Raw genomic sequence first — 23,710 nt, 5'->3', positions numbered from 1 at the left:
TCACAGCTGACTAAGGCAGCAAACACACTCCGAGCCATGCTGCTATAAATCTAACTGCACGGCACTCACCGGACAGTTCTGCAGGGCACTGGGACTCTCTCTAACCAATGTGAGAGAGACCTGGCATCCAACACAGAAGCACACGCAGTATATCCGCCCACCTCCCCACCACCTTTCCCACCGAACCAGATAATGACAAGTAAAAATGCCGTGGCCGCTGGAAGACTCTTTCACGAGCAATCGGATGTTATGCTCCCCTGTTACTTCTGATGTCACCACACTACCATGATGGAATGCAAACTAGTAAAATGTACTATAAATACGATTACACACCCCACAGGACGAGTGTCCCTTTAACACTAAATAATTAGACCATGATCTACAAGTAACAAAATAGCTAAATGGAGGGGGGTACAACTTGCAACACTGCCAGTTAAGGCCTACCTCTGGCTACTACAACATTTTTCATTTAAAAGATTGTGGCGGGGGGGAGACGCAATCTCATACATAATATGATTCTCAGACATGGCGGTACCAGAGGAAAGGAGCTCAGCTGGAGAAAACATTCTCTCCCCTATGCCAGACAAGAGAAAAAACCACCACCCTCGCGCCACCACCACCGCCTACCCCCACCCCGAAGAAAAGGGGAAGGAAAGTTGAAGAAGGGTGGGCATGTGGTTTCGGTAATAAATTAACTTAAATACCATGCAGAAGAAAGGCTGCCTGGAGTTGACTGTTTTCCGGTAAGAAGTCAACATTATCACCCCAGTTGGGATACAAACATAGAATCCTGCTGTTTTTGAAGGTCCAAAAAGGGCCTAAGCAATAAAAGTGAAAGTTCACGTTTCAAAAAGCTGTCATCGGATTTGCAGCTAACTTGGAATATATTCTGTGTGTTTTAAACATACTCTTTCCCATGATCCAGAAACATCAGTTATTTAACAAAGAGGTTTATTTAGGAGGGAGTAAAAAATAGGGGGCGGGGGGTGGAATACCAAGCTGCAAAGGGTGACAAAAAGTTTATTTGAAAATCCGCAAAGCATGACTGTGTCAACAGCTCTGGAGTCCAGGGTGTGGAGGATTAACCTGTGTTTACATACATCCAAATCTGTTTTCTAAAGGCATGTGTTTTAAATGCCAAAAATGATCTCTATGAGAGAAATGGAAGCCAGTTTGTTTAATGCGAAAACTGCCTAGCACCACTATGGTCACGTATAGTCTTAGCTGGGTTAATAGCCAACAAAGAAAAAACCACTGCCAGCAGCATTCACTTCATAGTAACAACACTGCAGATGGCCTGGGGCAAAGCTAGGTACATAAAACGCCATTTTTCAGATAAAGTTTGTATTCAAATGGGATTTCTCCTTTTTTTTTTTTTTTTTTTTTGCGTTATGTGGGCCTCTCACTGTTGTGGCCTCTCCCGTTGCGGAGCACAGGCTCCAGATGCGCAGGCCCAGCGGCCATGGCTCACGGGCCCAGCCGCTCCGCGGCATATGGGATCCTCCCAGACCGGGGCACGAACCCGTATCCCCTGCATCGGCAGGCGGACTCTCAACCACTGCGCCACCAGGGAGGCCCCAAATGGGATTTCTTAGAGCTCTGCATTCATTCAAAGCCCTTTTGGGCTTGGAAGTATAGTTTAGGGCTCATGGCAAGGTCATCTCAACAACAGCCATTCTTTTAGATATTGGAAAACAAAATTTTTACAGTGAACTTCCTTTAATAGAAGAAAAATAATGAGTTAAAACCCATCTGACAAGAGGCAATTTTCCCTCAAAGTTGTCCAGTTCTTCACCTTGAAGTGTTATTATACTCAATAAATGAGAGAGTAAGGATTAGTCTTGTGGCTGCATCTATGTCTCCAGGGACTTACTGTTACTCTGCTAAACATTGCTGAATTCAGTGTTTGCCGGATGAAAGATGGAGTTCTAAGAACTGCACCCTCAAGCAGAATTTCTCATTCGATTTAACAGAAAACAACTTCATACACAAAGCAAAAGTGATTTTAGCTACTCAGTACTACTAAGTATTACCTAAGGTACAAAATGTCCAGTTCAATGCAACCACCGAGAATCCATATATTTTAATAGAAAAGCTATCAGGATGGTGGGCCAGCAACTGTTGGCTTTCTAATTTGGAGAGTAACACAAGGCACAGGAGATCAAATATACTCCCAAGTTCCCTAAGGGTTAAAGGCCTGGCTATTCACCACCACTGGCCTGAGACTTAGGAGACCAGCAGTTACATAATTACATAAGGGCTCTAGACCTCCGTTCTCTTTCTTCATTTGCAAGGACAGAGAATTAAATGAGTTAACATTATAGGGCTCCTCCAGATCAAATATTCTATTAAACTCAAGCTATTCAAAAACTTGTAAGTTTCAGTTGAATTCTGAAGAAAGAAGGGTCCAAGTCTCTTCAATAAGTGGTGCTGGGAAAACTGGATAGGGACATGTAAAAGTATGAGATTAGATCACTCCCTAACACCATACACAAAAATAAGCTCAAAATGGATTAAAGACCTAAATGTAAGGCCAGACACTATCAAACTCTTAGAGGAAAACATAGGCAGAACACTCTATGACATAAATCACAGCAAGATCCTTTTTGACCCACCTCCTAGAGAAATGGAAATAAAGACAAAAATAAACACATGGGACCTAATGAAACTTAAAAGCTTTTGCACAGCAAAGGAAACCATAAACAAGACCAAAAGACAACCCTCAGAATGGGAGAAAATATTTGCAAATGAAGCAACTGACAAAGGATTAATCTCCAAAATTTATAAGCAGCTCATGCAGCTCAATAACAAAAAAACAAACAACCCAATCCAAAAATGGGCAGAAGACCTAAACAGACATTTCTCCACAGAAGATATACAGACTGCCAACAAACACATGAAAGGATGCTCAACATCTTTACTCATTAGAGAAATGCAAATCAAAACTACAATGAGATATCATCTCACACCAGTCAGAATGGCCATCATCAAAAAATCTAGAAACAATAAATGCTGGAGAGGGTGTGGAGAAAAGGGAACACTCTTGCACTGATGGTGGGAATGTGAATTGGTACAGCCACTATGGAGAACGGTATGGAGGTTCCTTAAAAAACTACAAATAGAACTACCATATGACCCAGCAATCCCGCTACTGGGCATATACCCTGAGAGAACCATAATTCAAAAAGAGACATGTACCAAAATGTTCATAGCAGCCCTATTTACAATAGCCCGGAGATGGAAACAACCTAAGTCCATCACTGGATGAATGGGTAAAGAAGATGTGGCACATATATACAATGGAATATTACTCAGCCATAAAAAGAAACGAAATTGAGCTATTTGTAATGAGGTGGATGGACCAAGAGCCTGTCATACAGAGTGAAGTAAGTCAGAAAGAGAAAGACAAATACTGTATGCTGACACATATATATGGAATTTAAGGGTAAAAAATGTCATGAAGAACATAGGGGTAAGACAGGAATAAAGACACAGACCTACTAGAGAATGGACTTGAGGATATGGGGAGGGGGAAGGGTAAGCTGTGACAAAGTGAAAGAGCGGCATGGACATATATACACTACCAAACGTAAGGTAGATAGCTAGCGGGAAACAGCCGCATAGCACAGGGAGATCAGCTCGGTGCTGTGTGACCGCCTGGAGGGGTGGGATAGGGAGGGTGGGAGGGAGACGCAAAAGGGAGGGGATATGGGAACATATGTATATGTATAACTGATTAAATTTGTTATAAAGCAAAAAATAAATAAATAAATAAATAAAATGAAGAAAGAAGGGTCCATAAAAACATTTCTTTTAAGCAAATAATATACGGTTGGACCCTCCATATCTGCAGGTTCTGCATTCATGGATTCAACCAACTCGAATCAAAAATATTCAGGGGAAAAAAATTCCAGCAAGTTCCAAAAAGCAAAACTTGAATTTGCCTCATACAGGCAACTATTTACATAGCATTTACATTGTATTGGGTATCATAAGTAATCTAGATATAAATTTCAAGTATACAGGAGAATGTGTTCAGGTTACATGCAAATATTTCCCCATTTTATATTAGAGACTTCAGCATCCTTGGATTTTGGTATCTGCAGGGGTCCTGGAACCAATCCCCCCATGGATACTGAGGGACGACTGTACATAAGTTTCAGGGAAAGCAAATCTGAGTACAACTGACTCCACTGAGTTATAATACCACTTCTGAGAGTACCTTAAAAGGTTATACATATCATAATAATATTCATTTTCATAGTTGGAACACTTGGCTCATAGGTATTTGATGTATACATTCTAGGGAGTTAAATCTGGCAAAGTGCTTTAAGCCAGATTTGCTTCTGAAACTCCATTTCTAAAATGAAATGTAAGTTGTATCAGTTACATACATATACATATATATACCTACTTACCTATCAATCTATATAAAATGCATGTACCAGTTTTATGCCTCAGGCATATTTCTGGTTCTTTGAAGTTACTATCTATGAATTTCCCTCGAGAACGTACCACTTTTAAAAAACAGCTTAATTTTACCTCCTAAATATAGATTCACTTTTTGCTATATACTGTTAATTAGATTTTTGTTTTCCCAGAGAGATTCATTATTGAACATGTCACAATCACATGGTCTGGCTTACACATAAAAACCCTGAAAGGTTCATTTCCATGAGTAATGGCGGCGACAGATTTGCCTATCGTTTGTATCCCCAGCAGAAGAGTATAAGCATACATGGTTTGATAAATCACCAGTGTGACTTTCACAAATATTAACTACGATAAAAACATACACATATACAAATAAAGTGTCCTACCCATATAAAAATGTTTGAATTATGAACATTAAACTAGTAATGGGACAAAAACGGTCTTATTGAGGGACATGTATACTGGCAGAAGTACAACATAAATACAGGTTTTTAAAAGATGCTGCTCTAAAAATTCAGTTTTTGAAAAAATGAAGCAAAAATTAAAAATTGGGACCCACTTACCAGTCTGTTTTCATCAAATACTTCAAACAAGAGTCTGTGATTAGATGGGTTTACCTATGAGGGACAGAAATAATATTTTTTAAATGGGCAGAAATAATTCAAGGAATGAAATAAGAGACTGAAAGAATAGAATGCTTTATAACACACCCAAATCAACTGTGTAATATAAACAATTAACCCGCTCTTTCATCAACTAAATCAAGTTTTCTATTATTGATTTCTATTATTATTCTACACCTAATATTTAGACATATCAGAAGAATAAAACGCTTAATTTTAAGCTGCTTTTCTAACGTAAGAAAGGATAATTCTAAGTAGTTTTTTTTTTTGTTTTTTTTTTTTTTTTTTTTTTTTGCGGTACGCGGGCCTCTCACTGTTGTGGCCTCTCCCGTTGCGGAGCACAGGCTCCAGATGCGCAGGCCCAGCGGCCATGGCTCACGGGCCCAGCCGCTCTGCGGCATGCGGGATCCTCCCAGACCGGGGCACGAACCCGTGTCCCCTGCATCGGCAGGCGGACTCTCAACCACTGCACCACCAGGGAAGCCCCTAAGTAGTTTTTAACAGTTGCTAAATCTCCCCTAAAAAGGCATCCTCGTGCCTGTACACCAAAGGCTACATCCTCACAAAGGTCTACACCTGAGGAAATTTCTTAGGCCTAATAATAAAAGCAATGATAAAAAATAATGAAGAAAATAGTAAAAAGCGGCTCTTTACCATTGTGTGCGTACTTTTTAGGCACTATCTCCTTTATTAAATATCAAAAACACATGATCTCATTTATTCTCAAAGCAGCCCTATGATGTATAACTGTCACCCCAGTTTTACAAATGAGGAGCTGAGCCCAGAAGGGGAAGGTAACTTGCCCAGGAGCTGGTTATGCAGGGCAACCAGGAGCCCCACCAGGTCTGGCCTGCGAGTCTCCAGAGCCCATGGTTCGAGCCATTAGAGACACAAAGAAATAAAAGATGGCCCCTCTTCCAGCAACTGTGGGGTCAATGTCAGAGCTACTGGGCTTTCGATGTCTTTTTGCTTCTTTCTGTCTCTTTACCCCAACCTCACTGAAATAGCAGACATCATCCTTCAGACTCAAGTATTCAATATCATTTAGTTAAGAACCAACCACGTGTGGGACATGGTGGGAAGTGTTCTCATCTCTATCATTGTACGTAAATCCTGGAAAAAAACCTTACCAAGTGAGGATTCCTCTCTCCTAATGAGAGATGAGGAGCCTGTGGGGAGTGCAAGTCCTTGGGGGGGGGCTTCTCCAGGGTTGGAAAAGATGTAAGTGGTAGGACCCAGGTCCACCATCACTAAGTAGAGGGAGGGAGAAGGGAATGAAATAACATTTGCTGGTACAGAGAACACGACTTGTGCTTCTGACCCCTTGGCTTGCTCTTAGCCTAGTGACGGAGCAGGCAGGTGGGTAGGGGGCTTAGTGTCTGTTTGAAAGCTCAGTGAAGGGTTGTACTGCTGCCCAGTGCATCCACAGGGTGTTGCAGAAGCTGGCATACAGTAAGCACTCAATAAAGATTTGTGCAATGAATACAACAAAATTTTTTTTTAAATGCCCCCCCCCCAAATCGAGTTTACATATGTTTAGAGCTAATATAAGTTGAAAAAAACCTTGGATGTATTAAAATTTACAGAAATGTGGCCAAGGTGTTAAACTGAAAGAAGTCTAAGTAATTTGGAGTATTACAAGTGGAAAGCTGTATCTGAGAGTTAGCTACGGGAAAGCTCTATCTGAGAGTTAGCTACGGGCCAATAATATCTATCTGCCCCCATTACTTTTTCAGTCCTTCATGAAGTAATTTAAAATACATCTGGTAGAGGCTACACATAGGATCTCACCAAGTATTAAAATATCAGTGCCATATTTTAGCTCTGAACATGATAGAAAACAGATGTCGTATATAGCGATCTAAGTTCGGAGCACATAAGACACCATTGTGATTGAAAGGAAGATATCAGGACCAATTATAACGAGTCTAATGGTAATATTGTTCTTTGGGAAGCTACACGAATCAGAAGATCTTATTTAGAGCATTTCTGGAAGTAGAGTAGTTTTTAATATCACAACTATACAGATGATAAAAATTAATTCATCCTGAAGAGAAAAAAAACCCTCTTTTCCATTAAATACCTGAGCAGCTTAATATTTTCGAAATTTCAGTACAAAAAACAAAGCAACTGCAAAAACTCACTGAATAGTAGTCTCCATTAATTCACAGAATTCAGTCTTTCTACACATAGCTCTTCTGGATATTAAATATAAAAGGTTGAGGAAATTTACCTAATTTGGTGATATTTAAACTCCAGAAGTAGTTTTATATTACACACATACACTCACACTGAATCTTTGAATTGTAAAAATTTTCTTTCCTAATTGGAACATGATTGGCAACCTTTAGGCTTCTTTTTAATCATGTTGCTTCTACTGGGTTCGTGTCTCATAGAAAAAATTAAGCTCTTGTTTTAATTATATTTTACCTTATTTTTTTTTAAAGAAAAACTTGCACAGAAAAGCTAAAATATGGTATTTGGATGACTTTCTTTTTGTTTCCCTCAAACATCCCAAAATGAAACAAGTCCAGATTTTGTTACCACTAGTCACAGTTTTTAAAAATTTGGGGCACATTAGGAAGCTACCCAACCATTTCTCCTCTTAAAAGGAATTTCATAATAAAAATTTAACAGATGTCACTCAATGTGAGTCTGTTGTGATAATATATCTATCTAGTTATCAATAACAATTATTACCCCTCCCAAAAAAGAAAAACTTACTCTAAAATAAAATTCTTCATTCCACTTTGGGTTCAGCGTCTGGAAGAGAAATCATCTTGTAATTTATTTTACAGTCTTTGAAACATTAACAGTTACTAGTACAATGCAGTCCACACAGTTGCTTAAACTTTTTCTTCCCCCCCCCCCACTAAAAAAACAGCTAAGAGATTTTCAAAATGGCAATAAAGGAAGCATTTAGTCAATTATCTGAGACTATTCTATCAATCAAACTAGATGGGGATGGGATGTATTTATGAAACAGATGATTCACAGGTAAGAAACCATAAATTTCATGCTATCAACCAGAAGGAATAACGTCAGGGACCTACAAAGAGCCATCATCGTGAAAACAAAGATATTCTTCAAGAAATTAACACTGATAGGATTATTCTATCAAGAAGGAAATGAACTTTGCTTATTTCCCTCAACCTGCTACAAATCTCTTGGAGAACAATGAAGCAGGTGGAAGAAGGGTGACAGTGTCCACTATTTATACAAAAACTGAAATCTGAAGACATTTTATAAAGAACAATATTGATGCTCAGATTATATAACATGAGAAAACTCTGCCAGTTATAAACCAAAAGTGAACTCTTTTCCCCCAAATAACCAGGTTTAAAAATATTCATCCACCTATCCTTCCATCCTCCTCTCTATCCATCCACACCCATCCATCCATCCTCCTCTCTATCCATCCACACCCATCCATCCATCCATCCATCCATCTCCACATCAGTCCATATAAACATACATCTCACAAGGACATGGAAAGATACTTTTGTCCTCAGCTTGGATAAAAGATGGACTACCAAACAGCCTTTGAAACTAAGATGAAACATACTATGGGAGAATACATTTACACATGTGTTTGTGCATTTGGACATGCATCATACTCTGAAATAAACACCTCTCTCAAAAAGTCTATGTAAAAATTTGAGACTGAAAAATCACCACCTCACCAAGAACTACAGTATTTTAAAGTTAGAATGCTATTTGTCTTTATCAATCTATTTCCTTTAAAAACTAGTGCAGGAAGCAGCAGCAAAATAATAGCAACACAAAGCACCATAAAAAAATAAACTGAATTTGTACAACATTGAACTGGCATTAAAGAAAGAAAAATCAGCAATTTCCCCACCCACAACTCCACGGGGCGTTTAACCCTAAATAAAGGGGTTTCACACTTCTAGCTGTGAATGAGCCGGGGATGGTAACGAGTGAGAGGGCTGGGAGGAGGAAGGGGGAGAGGTGGGAGCAGGCCCAGGTCCGCCACGGGCTGCAGCCGGTCCGGAGGCCAGCTTCACGGAAATGCAGAGGGGGAGAGGCAAAGGACAGGTGAGGGAAGGAAACGGACAGGTGAGACCACAACACGCATGAAGGACCAGGCACCCGGCCCCGAGGAGAGGACGATGAAAACAGTTCTTAAACCCGGGCGCAGCACAGAAATACTAACCAGGACGCTGGCTGCCGAGCGAGGCAGACAGCGCAGCCCCGGCTGCGGAGCGACACCCTCTACCGTGGAGCGGAGGGAGGAGGACCTCCCCTCGGAAGGAAACACATTTCAGGATGCCCGACTGCCGGCTTTGGTGGCTTTGGTGGCTTCTCTGCTCCCTCCGCGTCTGGCAGGCAATCAGGTCCCCGACTGCCTTCCCTGCAAGGCGGGCCTCCCGCCCCGCTGGAAACTCAACCAGCGGCAGCGCCCAACAGGGAACAATGGCCTCCGTCCTTCACAGGAATCCTCCCCACTCATCAAAATACCGGCTCCTGTTCGCTAAACTGATTTTCAGTGCCAGTCGGAATGCCAGGTGGAAGGCACGCTAGACTGCGGTGTCTTCCTTACAGAAAATGACCTGGCCGTAGACCCCTGGCGTCTGCACAACGGCAGGAGAATGGCCATTTTTTAAAAGCCGTCACGCTCTCCAGGAACTGCTTATCACACAGAGTGTTAAGACTGTTTACCCCGCAAAGGTGGGGAGGGAAAAATAATAGTAATCTGTAAGTAATACTGAAGCACAGATAAGAACAGTACTTCTGATAGAAAACATGCATCTTCAATAAATGCTCCAAATATGGAGTAAATATATGTTTTAATATATTTTATAGATAGATATACAGAAACATGGAGATAGATAAATTAAGATATAATTATGGATATAAATCTATGTTCTAATATATTTTATAGATGTATATAAAAACATGGAGATAGATGAGTTAAGATATAATTATGGATATATGTTTTAGTATATTTTATAGATGTATATAAAAATATGGAGACAGATGAATTAAGGTATAATTATGGAAACAAATCTTTAATGAAATCATGGGTGTAAAATTTAGAAAAGTGAAACATACACACACACAAATGTGTAGTTTTACTGTTAATATTTTTTATTTGTTTTTGTGTAGCTAAGCAGTATTTTGCTTCCTTTGGTAATACCTGTTTTAAGTTAAACCATTCCCTTTGTGTCTACCAAATCCACAAGCCACTCCATTTCATTAAATGTATTTTAAATTGCTTTAAATTTCTTTTCATAAACAAGCCAACAAGAACAAGTCCTTGTTTTGCTTTATTCTTTGCAGGAAAAAAAATTCCTACTTGTAATAATGCATATTTTAATACTGTTTTTATAGTCACTTAACTAAAAGCCAAAACTGGTATCTTGGGTTAACACTGAACAGTCTGAATTGAATTTATAGATTTCATACTGAGAGATGCTTAAAATGCAAATATTGCCATCTTAAAATATAAACTTCTACAGAGCTCAAAGACATAATTTAATGAGATTTAATTATGACTTAAAAGATGTTTAATTAAGGATGGACCTTACCTTTTTAATTGTTTTTGTCTGTACCAAAGCAAGTTCTCTATTCTCATCTGCTACGTACAATGAAAGTTTCACATATGGATCACTGTAAGAAAAAATAGGATTATACTTTTGATTTTAAAAATACAAAAAGGAAAGTAGCCATAACCTAACTGAAAATGCGAAGATATCACTTAATGACCAGCTTGTGTAAATTTCACAAACTAAGCAGTAACATTTTCAACATGCTTATAACTAGGTAAATATACTGAGGAAAGTTTCTATCACCTAGAACCAAGGATGTTTATTTAAAAGCAAAACTAACATCAAACTCGTATTCTAATTTTAAAGATCATCTTCTCTATTCTTAATTCAAAACAATTAATCTCCCATAGTATTTTTTCTAAACACAATCAGATTCTGAAAAGATTACAAGAAAAATTATTAAAAGGAATATAAAATTTGTTCAGACTAGTAAAATCTAGCTAGAAAATTTAGTTTGCATCTTATTTATATTCTGATTTTCATTACGTTGGTAAAAATTATTTTTCTTTCAGTAGAGATAAAAAGGCATTGTTCATCTAAGTCAACATGTATCTTATAGATTAAAACAAAAACATACACACAAAAAATTAAAGCCCAGTATGTCAACAGAGTTGCTCAAAGTTACAGATTTTAGTAAAGTCTTGATTAAATTTCAGGTTTCCTGACTACAAGTTCCAGAGTTCCTATCATTTCCTTGGGAAACTGAAAACTTTTAGCCAGAAGTATATTGAAAGGATTACTTAATGTGAATTATCTACTAAGAGCTTGGTAAGTCCACTCCTCACACGTTCCGGAGTTGCTAACACTGGGATAGCTCAAATCTAGTTAAACTATAAGAATTTGGGATCCAGGTTCTTCTGTTTTACACTTGAGATCCTTAAAGTCATAGGAAGGGCCTTCATGTATTCAATCCCCAAATTTTCACTCATCTAATTATCGATAGTGGATGATTTATTTCTATCCAATTTGAGAGTTATCCTTTAGTAGTTATACATACCACAACTATTAACCCTTATTTTGCAACTTCCAGGGTATTTCTAAAGATTATACAGAGTATCATAAAATGCTAAAGACTATATTGGTGTATATTAGATAGCTCAACAAATATGTCGTGAAATCCCTTAAGGAAAGAGAACGGTGTGATAAAATGAAAAGTTTAGTACTAACAGGACTATACTTGATATCCAAAAAACAGAAATCAAAAGTCAGTGAAGGGTTTCCCTGGTGGCGCAGTGGTTGGGAGTCCGCCTGCCGATGCAGGGGACGTGGGTTCGTGCCCCGGTCTGGGAGGATCCCGCGTGCCGCGGAGCGGCTGGGACCGTGAGCCATGGCCGCTGAGCCTGCGCATCCGGAGCCTGAGCGTCCGGAGCCTGTGCTCCACAATGGGAGAGACCACAGCAGTGAGAGGCCCGCGTACCGCAAAAAGAAAAAAAAAAAAAAAAACAGTCAGTGAAAAATATTGTTGGTGTCTATGTGTAGTATTTATTACCCGTAAGATGCATCTCAGTGGAAGCTACACCCCATCTCCTTAAATAAACACACACAAAAAACTAGAATTTTCTCAGTTATATTCTGAGTAAATATTTTTATTTTTAACATTCTGGTTTACAAGAAGGTATTAGTCAACCTTTTGTCACTTAACCATAAACCACAGATGCTCTTTCACTAAAGAACATCTAACCAGATGTACCTACTTCTCCTTACTTGGACACCCTCAGCCTCAGAATAAAGATGAACCAAGAACCAGAACCTAATCTAGGTCTAAAGACCCCAAGAACGCCTTCCTAATCAGAGCCATGGTCTGGGTCTGATCAGGAGTATAATTCTAGGTCAGTGGTTCTCAGACTTGAACATATCACAACTGCCTGGGGGCGGGAGTAGTTAAAACACAGATTGCTGGGCCCCAACCCCAAATACCCCCAAAAGATCTAGTAGGTCTGGGGTGGGACCATAGAATTTGCATCTCAAATAAACGCCCAGTGATGTTGGTGCTCCTGAGTCAGGAATCACACTCTGAGAACCACTGTTCTACATGGTATTTGAAAAGAGTATTTTCTAGTTATAGAAACCCATTTTCTATTTCCAGCCACCAAGCTATTGCTAAAAAGAGCTCACGGCCTGATATCTGTTATCTCAATAGGCTCCCAGTACGCCATGGAGGTGCATGCACGCTCGTGTACACACACACACACACACACACACACACATTACAGAGAAGACACAAAACTCTGCTGACTGCCATCGCTTCTTTTCACGCCCCCTGGCTGTCACGACTGCTGCCTATTATATAACTGCAATAAAGAGCTAGACACTCACTTTAATGGAACATCCACATTCTTCCTCTAATCATTTACTGACCTCAGTTTATATTCCCTGAATAGTTCACAGTGAGTGACACATGCAGTTGGGGGTTGAGGGTGGGGTCTCTGAGGCTGGGGCAATGTCCCCCAGCTGTGACAAGGCAGACATGCCTGGGCCTGTCTTGAGTGTTCATCCAGGCAGAAGTAGGTACTACGGTGACTATGTGAAAGATTAACCAGGAAACTTCCTGGAAGAAAATTCAAGGTGAACAGAGAACCAAAGGCCAAGGGTGGGAGCTGGTGAAAGGACAGTAGGAGCAAGTTCAAGGGACGGGAGCACAGGGCTTGAGATGGGCTGGTGAAAGGATGGTAGGGTGTAAGTTCAAGAGTGGGGGGGCTGGAGTGGGGAGGGGAGCCAGCTGTCCAGATCTGTCTCCCTTTCCAAGGGTACAGCAGTACCACTCCCATCAACAAATGTTTACAGAACACCGACTACACTCCCAGGAGTGGGCAACAAAAAGGATTAAACAAAAAAGGATCAAAGGTCAAAAATGGACACTCATAGATAAAGAAGATGTGGTACATATATACAATGGAATACTACTTGGCCATTAAAAAAAAACCCAAAATAATGCCATTTGCAGCAACATGGATGCAACTAGGGGTTATCATACTAAGTGAAGTCAGTCAGAAAAAGAAAGACAAATACCATATGATATCACTTATATGTGGAATCTAAAATAAGACACAAATGAACCTATCTATGAAACAGAATCGGGTGCACAGAGAAGAGACTGGTGGTTGCCAAGGGGTGGGGTGTGGGGAGGGATGGAGTGGGAGACTGGGGTTAGCAGATGCAAACTATTATATATAGAATGGATAAACACAAGGTCCTACTGTACAGCACAGGGAACTATAGTCAATATCCTGTGAGAAACCATACCATCATGAAAAAGAATGTATAGGTACATATAACTGAGCCACTTTGCTGTACAGCAGTAATTAACACAACGTTGTAAATCAGCTATACTTTAATAAAAAATAAAATGTGTTTAAAAAGATAGTTAGGGCTTCCCTGGTGGCGCAGTGGTTGAGAGTCCACCTGCCAATGCAGGGGACACGGGTTCGTGCCCCGGTCCGGGAGGATCCCACATGCCGCGGAGCGGCCGGGCCCGTGAGCCATGGCCGCTGAGCCTGCGCGTCCGGAGCCTGTGCTCCGCGATGGGAGAGGCCACAACAGTGAGAGGCCCGCGTACCACAAAACAAACAAAACAAAACAAAAAAGATAGTTAAAAAAAAAAAAGGACACTCATGAATGGCCTGCCCTAGCTCAGCTGAGTAAGGATGACAACATCTTCCCATTTCACCAAGGGGAAGGCTGGAGCAGAAAGCTGTGAATCAAACAGGGCATCAAGCATCAGAAAATGAGCAGGAAGATGCCAGAGCAGCCTGAGCAGCAATCAGTTCTACCCCAACTATTAGCACAACTGAAACCAGCACCACCATGACCGTCACCGCTGCTACCAGCCCAGCACCCAACCGCCATCAAGCATCCATGCTGCACCTGGCAAATGTTTATACGCAGTATCTCATTCCACCCTCACCACAAGCTGATGAAGTTGGCACGTTTTTCAGATGAGAAAATGAGACAGAAATCAAGCAGCTTGTCCCACGTTAAACAGGAGGCAGGGGAGATGGGAAGGAACACAAGCATGCTTGCTCCAGAATCCCACCCTCTGAGGGCGTGGATCCAGCCTTGCTGCAATACACTATGCTGACCACCAAGAGACCTAGCTGGAAGAAATGTCTAGGGGCAGGAGTTCCCCAAATTCTGGAAAACATTTTGTGCCGTAACTGCTATTATGACCTAATTTTTATCGGATTATCTTATCCAAGTCTGGTGGAGGAACAAGACTCTTGGGCTAAGTGTCTACCTTTAAGGAAGGTCACACCTTTTGAGATCTTATCTCCTTTTCAACACTCCAAAGAGCCAGCTGTGTGACCTTGGACAAGCCACTTGAGCAGGCTGAACCTCGATTTTTGTATCTCGAAAAACAAGTGGTTGGGGCTTCCCTGGTGGCGCAGTGGCTGAGAGTCCGCCTGCCGATGCAGGGGACATGGGTTCGTGCCCCGGTCCGGGAAGATCCCACATGCCGCAGAGCGGCTGGACCCGTGAGCCATGGCCACTGAGCCTGCGCGTCCGGAGCCTGTGCTCCGCTACGGGAGAGACCACAACAGTGAGAGGCCCACGTACCGCAAAAGAAAAACAAAAAAACAAAAAACAAACAAACAAGTGGTTGGACTAAATCAGTGGTTTTCAAACTGCAGACTCGACAGAGCCTTAGTTCTGCGTAACTATCTCAGGATAACTACAGGCTACCATTTCCACCTTAATCTGTTTTATATATGGGTTGTTCATGTTAGAATATTTTTGGACAGGGTTCTATAACTTAAAAAAATGAAGTTTAAAGCCAGTGGACTGGGTGATCCCTTTTGGTTAGGATATTCTGAATCTCAGAAGAATTCAGACTCACTTCTCTTCATTCCTAATAACAATAGCCCAGCCCATCCTAAGTAAACACGGATTGGCTTCCTAAAGATATGGCAGGAAGAGGGGATAACACCCTATCCTCTGCACCAGGGCAGGAAGGGTGAAGCCCACAGTTGTATGAGAACCCCACCTTGATCATCACTGGGCTGGTATTTTCTTACACACATTACCAGCTCTAACGAACTTACCTATGAGGTATCAAAAACATATCACCTGAGCAATAACCAAAACAAAAGGCAGGCAGGTGTGCATGTGTGTTGGGGGAGGGGCAAGGCTGAGGGACAGCAAGCCTCATCACCAGCTTCTTTTCAAAACCTTGCTTGTTGTTTTAACCCCTGACGGCCTTCATCTGAGTGTGATGCTCCGCAGCAGTGGTGAGAGGAAGAATTCAGTTCCCAGAGACTTTTTCACACTGACTTGAGCCGTCTGATAGAGGCAGCCGTTCTGGAAGAAGCTTCTGCCCTCTGAAGCTTTACTTCTCAGATCTCACACTCTCCACACCTTTACTATGAAAGGCTGGCCAAATCCTGAGGTCAATGGTAGGTTATGTTCAAGACTTACCTCCCCCCAGCTAGACCACCAGAAGGTTTAGGAAAGACACATAAAAAGCTCATCAGCAGCTTCTATTATGGGGAGTAGACACAGGGTACAGCTACAGGGGCAGAGGTTCTGGTTTTCATGTTACTCCCTGTACACTGAAGATTTTTGTTGCTGTTATTACCCAGTAATACATAATACTTTTATAATTTTAAAAACAACCAGGAGGGCCATGGAGGGACGTAGGCAAGAAGACCATCTATCTCCTCGGCTGGCACTTCTTCATGTGGTGCCTTTGACCATCTCCACCGGAGTCTGAAATCTCAACTTCACCAACTCTCTAAGTGACCTTCAGACAGTCACCTAACCACTCTTAACTTCAGGTGGTTCGTGAATGAAACGGGAATGATAATTCCTAACTCAGAGCATCATTGTAAGGACCAGAGAATATTATGTATTAATATTAGTAGCCACTTCAGCACCAAATACACAGTATGAGTGCCCTACTAATGACAGCTGTTGTCACTGATTCTGTTTTTTCCTCTCTTTCGAGATTTTTCGAGGTTCTCTGTTGCTCCTTCCAAGCCCCCTAACTTCTGCTGTGAATGCTGATCTAATCTGACACTGATTACCTTATAAATTGGGTGCCGGCCAACCACAGCACACTAAGTATCCCATGCTTCCTCATTATTCATGCTGTGTGGAAGCCCCATGGGGATCTGGGTGGAGATGATCACACACTGGTAGTATTATTGACAACAAAACTCAACAGGATTCACTCTTGGCAACAGTTACTGTCCTAGTGGCTGGTGTTCAGTGCAACTCATTAACAGTACTCTCTAGGAAGCTCAAGGCTTTGTGGATTAGAAGAGAAATGCTGTTTTCCAAACCTTCTGTTTTCTCTGCATAGTGAAGCTATTTGGGTACTACATTCTTTCTCTTCAGCCTTCACAAGGAGACAAACTGATAGTAGGATTCAAATAACGTCCTAGTATTAACTGAGTACCTGCTATATTCCAGGCAAGGACACAGGCATCGGAAATAAAAGACACTGTCCCGGCCCCATTTGAATGGGCCACAGAAGTAAAGCGACGATGGTGACACGGTGTGCAGAGTACCCTGGCACACAACACTTCTAAGAGGAAGACCGCAGAGCTACGGGGCGGCGTTGATCTTAACCAGGCTTCAAGAATTCAGAGACGGGTTTCATGCTACCTTCGTCACCATTAAGCGAAAACAGTACAGACGAGGTCATCTCTCGGGGAGAGGTGGAAATAAGACTTTCTGGGTTTCCCTGGTGCTCAATCTCCCGGGACACACTGAACACGGGCAGTGAGAGTCCTGATGCGTCACTGATGGGGTGACCCCCTCCGTCGGAGCCAGCCAGGTGTTCCACGACAAACAACTGTTTGGAGAGGCTAGTCCTTTCGCACGGATCACTCGTTTGCATCAGGCTAGTCCTGGATGAGATTGATGTACTATTTTCAAGGCGGCAGGGCAGTGAAGGGGGAGGGGGAGGGGGAGAGGCAGGCGCGGGGGAGAGCTGCCTCCACAGGCAAAGCGTTCAAGGGGAATGACGTGCAGACTGCGGCCAGGCTGCAATGGCGCTGCCTCGTCTACCAGCTGTTCACCTGTCTCTCCGAGAGACGTGGGTGTTAGGAGAACAGTGAGAACAGCCTTCGTTTTTCAACCACGCCTCCTGAGGGAGTCCTCCGCCATCGCCGGAAGGAAGCAATCATTCTTTCCCATAAAATGAAGTGGCTTAACATGCTGCTGGGACAGTCTGTGAAAGGATTGTGTCTTTGTTCCCTGGGAGCAAAAAGCAGAGGTCTAATGTAGCATATTACACAACACTATAGGGCAAATTTATTTTGACTACCCCATGTATGACACACTAAACCTTAGCCAACCCAGAGAAAATTTCACTGGAAAACCTGTGTTGTTGAAGGTTTCCTCATACCTTTCCACTTTTACTATCATAGTTAGTGTTACATAAATTATTGGTATCTGTAATAAAGAAATAATGCAAAACACTTACAAAGCAATAAGAAAAAAATTACCTAGAAAGTGTGAGAGAATAAAACACATGAATATATGTGATAACATCAAAACTGAAGTTCTCATCTAACAGGTGGTCCCAGATGCAAAAATAGCTAACACTTTCTAAAGAGAGGCAGACATTTTAATACTCTACTACTGCAAAGAAATTATCACAAGTGTTTCTGGAAAGCAGTATGCCAGGAGGTATCAAAACATTCAAGGAATTGATGCCTCTGATTCAACAAATCTATTTGTAAGGATTAATCCCAAAGAAATAATCAGAGATGCAGGCAAATATTTATCTGCAAAAGATACTCATTACAGCATCATATATAAGAAAACACTGGAAGCAACTTTCCAGTCCAAGAGAGAAGTGATTAAATTATGGTAAAATCAGGCGCTAGAATATTATAAACCATTAAAGCATCTTTTCAAAGAATATTATTAATTGGGAGAAAATATGCATAGTATAACATTAAGGAATAAGCATGATCTAAAAATGTGACTAATTCTATATAGTCACATTTTTTTGTTGTTGTTAGTCAGTAATGCTTACAGTTTATTTACATGGGTAGCACTTAAAACCTGTTATGCTTTCATGGTTACATGTTCCACACTAAGCATATATATACACACACGCACGAAAGCAACTGACACATAGCTAAAGTTAATAGTTGTTCTCTCTAGATTACAACTTTATGTATTATGTTTATTTTCTTCTTTGTGGTTTTTATTTTTCTCTAAATTTTCTACTGTGAGCAAGTACTACTTTTATAAGTACAAAAATTATGAAAATAACAATAATAGTTACACATACGCTACAACTATAACATACTCTTCAGTGAGCCATGGAACCCTGTAATTTCATGGCTAGCCTAAAACCTTAATAACAAACCCAAAAGAGCTTCAGATGTTTTTTCTACCCAGAAAATTGCCTTAAATGGGTGACTACTGAAGATATTTGAAAGAAATATGCACATATATGCTAGCCCTTGACATTTACTGAAAGGCATGAATTACACTTTGAAATACATCACTTGTCACCAACACTGACAATGAGTTGCTCTTAAATATGTATGACCTTTCAACAAATGCAAGAAAGCAATGGGTCTACTACAGACAGATGCATTTTTACCTTTGTCCAAGGTAGGTAAAGAGGCATTAAAACTTTATAGCTTAGGTGGAGATATAACCCTTTCAGACTTCAAAGCTCCAGTAATCAAAACAGCATGGTACTGGCACAAAAACAGACATGTGGATCAGTGGAACAGAATAGAGAGCCCAGAAATAAACCCACACACCTACAGTCAATTAATCTTTGTCAAAGGAGGAAAGAATATAGAATGGGGAAAAGACAGTCTCTTCAGCAAGTAGTATTGGGAAAGCTGGACAGCCGCATGTAAATCAATGAAGTTAGAACACACCCTCACACCATACACAAAAATAAACTCAAAATGGCTAAAAGACTTCAATATAAGACATGACACCATAAAACTAGAAGAGAACACAGGCAAAACATTCTCTGACATAACTTGTAGCAATGTTTTCTTAGGTCAGTCTCCCAAGGCAACAGAAATAAAAACAAAAATAAACAAATGGGACCTAATCAAACTTACAAGCTTTTGCACAGCAAAGGACACCATAAACAAAACGACAATCTACGGACTGGGAGAAAATACTTGCAAATGATGAGACCGACAAGGGCTTAATTTCCAAAATATACAAACAGGTTGTACAACTCAATAATAAAAAGACAAACAACCCAATCAAAAAATGAGAAGGCCTAAATAGACATTTCTCCAAAGAAGACATACAGCTGACCAACAGGCATGTGAAAAGCTGCTCAACACTGCTAATCATAAGAGAAATGCAAATCAAAACTACAATGAGGTATCACCTCACACCCGTCAGAATGGCCATCATTAAAAAGTCTACAAATAACAAATGCTGAAGAGGGTGTGGAGAAAAGGGAACCCTCCTACACTGTTGGTGGGAATGTAAATTGGTACAGCCACCAAGGAAAACAGTATGGAGGTTCCTTAAAACACTAAAAATAGAGTTTGTATATAATCCTGCAATCCCACTCCTGGGCATATATCCGGAGAAAACTATAATTCGAAAAGATATATGCACCCCAATGTTCACAGCAGCACTATTTACAATAGCCAAGACATGGACACAACCTAAATGTCCATCAGCAGATGAATGGACAAAGAAGATGTGGTACATATATACAACGGAATATTACTCACCATAAAAAGAGGGAAATAATGCCATCTGAAGCAACATGGATGCACCTAAAGGTTATCATACTAAGTGAAGTAAGTCAGAGAAAGACAAATACCACATGATATCACTTATATGTGGAATCTAAAATATGACACAAATGAACTTATTTACAAAACAGAAACAGGCGCAGAAAGCAAACTTATGGTTACCAAAAAGGAAAGGGGGTGGGGGAAGGACAAATTAGAGTCTGCAATTAGCAGATGCCAACTATTATATATAGAATGGATAAACAACAAGGCCCTACTGTATAGCACAGTGAACTATATTCAATATCCTGTGATAAATCATAATGGAAAAGAATATGAAAAAGAATGTATATATAACTGAATCACTTTGCTGTACACCAGAAACTGACACAACATTGTATATCAACTATATATCAACTAAAAAAACCCAACAACTTTACAGCTTAGGCACATTCTGTGAAGCTGCTGAAAATATACTTTTGGATATTTCAGGAATGACGTGGCTGTTTGGAGCAGCTTGTGGTTTGCCCCTATCCCAGCACCTCTGCAGTCACCCAAGTCTTGAAATGGCTAGTCAGGACCAACTCTCTCCTTGTCCTCTGCCATCCACAACCAGTCACTTGGGGGTCCCAACCCTGGGTCCTACAGACCCTTTGGAGTCGGGGGGTGGGAGCACTGCATGTGCATCTGTTTATCTCTAACACATAAATACACAGCTCTGTTTATATCTATGTAGATATGCAGTAGCCCATGAAAATATTTAAGCCAGAAGAGTTTGTTTTTAAAACAATTTGAATTAAAACCAATGTTTTCTTATCTTCTGCTAGTATATCATTCAGTGGCAATCACTAATAGGCAAAGTTCCACCTACAAATTACTAAAATGTTCATATAGCTGTCAAAGGAAGTGATAGCTGTGACATGCCTTTGTCTCCAGCATTTTCTATCACGTTTTTCCCATATACATGCAATCATCAGAGATTAAGAAACCACTTTTCTTTTATGTTAGTAATAGTTTAATAGAGGGACTTCCCCAGCGGTCCAGTGGTTAAGACTCCATGCTCCCAATGCAGGGGGCACGGGTTCAATCCCTGATCAGGGAACTAAGATCCCACATGCCGCCCAGCGTGGCCTGAAAAAAAAAAAAAAATTAAAAAAAAAAAAAGAGAGCCAAGAGAGATAGCAACTCACAAAGCCGTAAGGAAACAGTTAAACCAAAAACTGCTCCCTTATCAGAAACTGTTCAGTAATTAATTCCTCAAATAGAGAGTCCACCATGTGCAAAGGACTGTAGTGGACACCAAGGGGGGAGGTCAAAAAAGTGGGGGGCAGGGGGATAGAGGTAAACAGATGCTGCCCTCAAAGAGGCTGTCTACCCCTGCTCCAGAGAAACCAAAGTCAGACAACAGTGAATGCAAATAATATGCAGATGTCGCCTTTATGAAAGTTGGCTATATACATATATTAAGAACTCAAAAAAGTCAAAAATTTTTATGTTTATTAGATGATCTGAAATGCAGGGATCATCTTATGAACAGAAATAATAACTTCCAGTATCATTTATTAAGCACTTTCTGAGTGTACAGCACTGTGCGTGGTGCCTTATGTATACACCATCTCTGATCTTCAGAATAACCCTGGTAAGCAGGATGTTAGTAATCCCCATTTCATGGATAAAGAAAAGATAATACCGTAGTACATACGTGCACACATGAAATGCTATGGAGCCATTAAAATGGTATTGATGAGGAACTTGATGTAGTTGCCTACACTTTGTTTACAAAGAAAGTTTAAAATTTTTAATTAAACTATATTAGCAATTAAAATTAAACTGTAAAAGCATATACACCTACTGCATTATAAATATACCAAACTATAAAATAGTGTTTATTACCGCATTTATGAGACCATGAGTGATTTTTTTCTTCCTTTCATTTCTCTCTATATTCCAAATGATAGAGATGGTCACTATTTAGGCTGGAACACTGAGACTGCAAGGTGACATAGGTAGTCCCTATGGCCAGCCTCTCCGCCCCTCCCCACCAGGGAAGTCTCACTAGAAATGGTCCCAAACAAATGGCAACAACCAGAAAATTCAAGTTAAACATACCAGACTTGTGCTGATAAAGTACAGTGGGGTAAACGTTACAAATTCACCGTCAATTTCTAATTGAACAACCACCTTCCTTTTCGAGTAACAGGGTCAAGACATCTCAAAGAGCCTTTAAAGAAAGGTATATAAACACACTCAGTGGAGTAAAAAGGAATGCCCTTTCTTAGTATCCCTGATAAGTACCCTGTTGGTGAAATATGCTTCATCACCACTGGAATAGTGTCTATCTGTGGGACCCCTGCCAGTGAAGTGATGTTTAATTACCATGTCACCACTCAGCAATTCAAATCATGCACTTGTAAGAGAAATCACCAATTTTCCAAATTGATTAGACAAGACTGCACGAAAGCGTATCTTCTGAAAATACAGTTCAGAAACACATCACAGCACGTGCACATACTCAAACCACATGCACACAGACAGGTGTTATTCAACAACCTGAAAGTGTTTACAAAGCTTAGAGGGTTTTACTGCCTAATGTAGGTGGAATACCCAAAAGTAATCCATGATGAGATGCTTTAAATGTGGATTTCTCAGATTAGAAATGGTACAAGAAAGTTAAAACTACTTTGCATGATTCCTCATGTAGTATAGTAGTCCTGTCTCTTAATATGCAATAAACATTATGGACATTATGGAAATCTTCAGCCAAATGAGACCATTATAGCAAATACTATAATTACATACATCATTCATTTCAAATTGCTGTAGGATAGTTCAGAGGTACTTTCATTTATTTTATTTTTTTAAAGATTTATTTATTAATTCTTTATTTTTATTTTGGCTGCATCAGGTCTTAGGTGTGGCACACGGGATCTTCATTGAGGCATGCGGGATCTTTAGTTGCGGTGCGCGGGCTCCTCTCCAGTTGTGGCGCGCAGGCTCCAGCGTGCATGGGCTCTGTAGTTTGCTGCACACAGGCTCTCCAGTTGAGGTGTGTGAGCGCAGTAGTTGTGGCACACAGGCTTAGTTGCCCCACGGCATGTGGGATCTTAGTTCCCTGACCAGGGATCGAACCCGCGTCCCCTGAATCGTAAGGCGGCTTCTTTACCACTGGACCACCAGGGAAGTCCGTCAGAGGTACTTTTACTCACTTTCTTCAACCTTTACTCGAGTAGTCATGTTTGTTACCTTCCGAGGACTAGTCCAGCATAAAGTAGTAGGATCCAAACCCATAGGATCCTTACTTTAAGGACTCAGGATAACTAAAACCGCAGGAGTATATACAGGTACTCACACCAAGACTACGTAGAGCTCAAGTTCACTTTATATAAACTTTAAATAG

At 40.7% G+C, this 23,710-nt stretch overlaps 1 protein-coding gene across 3 annotated transcripts in view; it reads right to left on the bottom strand.

Annotated features, from left to right (window-relative positions):
* Window positions 1–23,710, bottom strand: part of NEDD4L (NEDD4 like E3 ubiquitin protein ligase) — a 358,858-nt gene that overhangs the window by 149,280 nt on the left and 185,868 nt on the right. For 2 of the 3 annotated variants that reach the window (XM_060118688.1, XM_060118689.1), the window contains exons 3-5: window positions 10,610–10,691; window positions 7,782–7,820; window positions 4,998–5,051 (exon numbers count right to left, since the gene is read on the bottom strand). In XM_060118688.1, coding sequence (XP_059974671.1) covers window positions 4,998–5,051; window positions 7,782–7,820; window positions 10,610–10,691 — 175 coding nt within the window. Of the gene's footprint in view, window positions 1–4,997; window positions 5,052–7,781; window positions 7,821–10,609; window positions 10,692–17,024; window positions 17,083–23,710 lie in introns of those variants that run through there. The other variant, XM_060118690.1, reaches the window with a different exon arrangement.

This window comes from Mesoplodon densirostris, chromosome 15, assembly GCF_025265405.1.
Source record: "Mesoplodon densirostris isolate mMesDen1 chromosome 15, mMesDen1 primary haplotype, whole genome shotgun sequence".
NCBI classification, from domain to species: domain Eukaryota; kingdom Metazoa; phylum Chordata; class Mammalia; order Artiodactyla; family Ziphiidae; genus Mesoplodon; species Mesoplodon densirostris.
The sequence above is the reverse complement of the archived record's forward strand: the minus strand, read 5'-3'. Positions and strand labels throughout refer to the sequence as shown.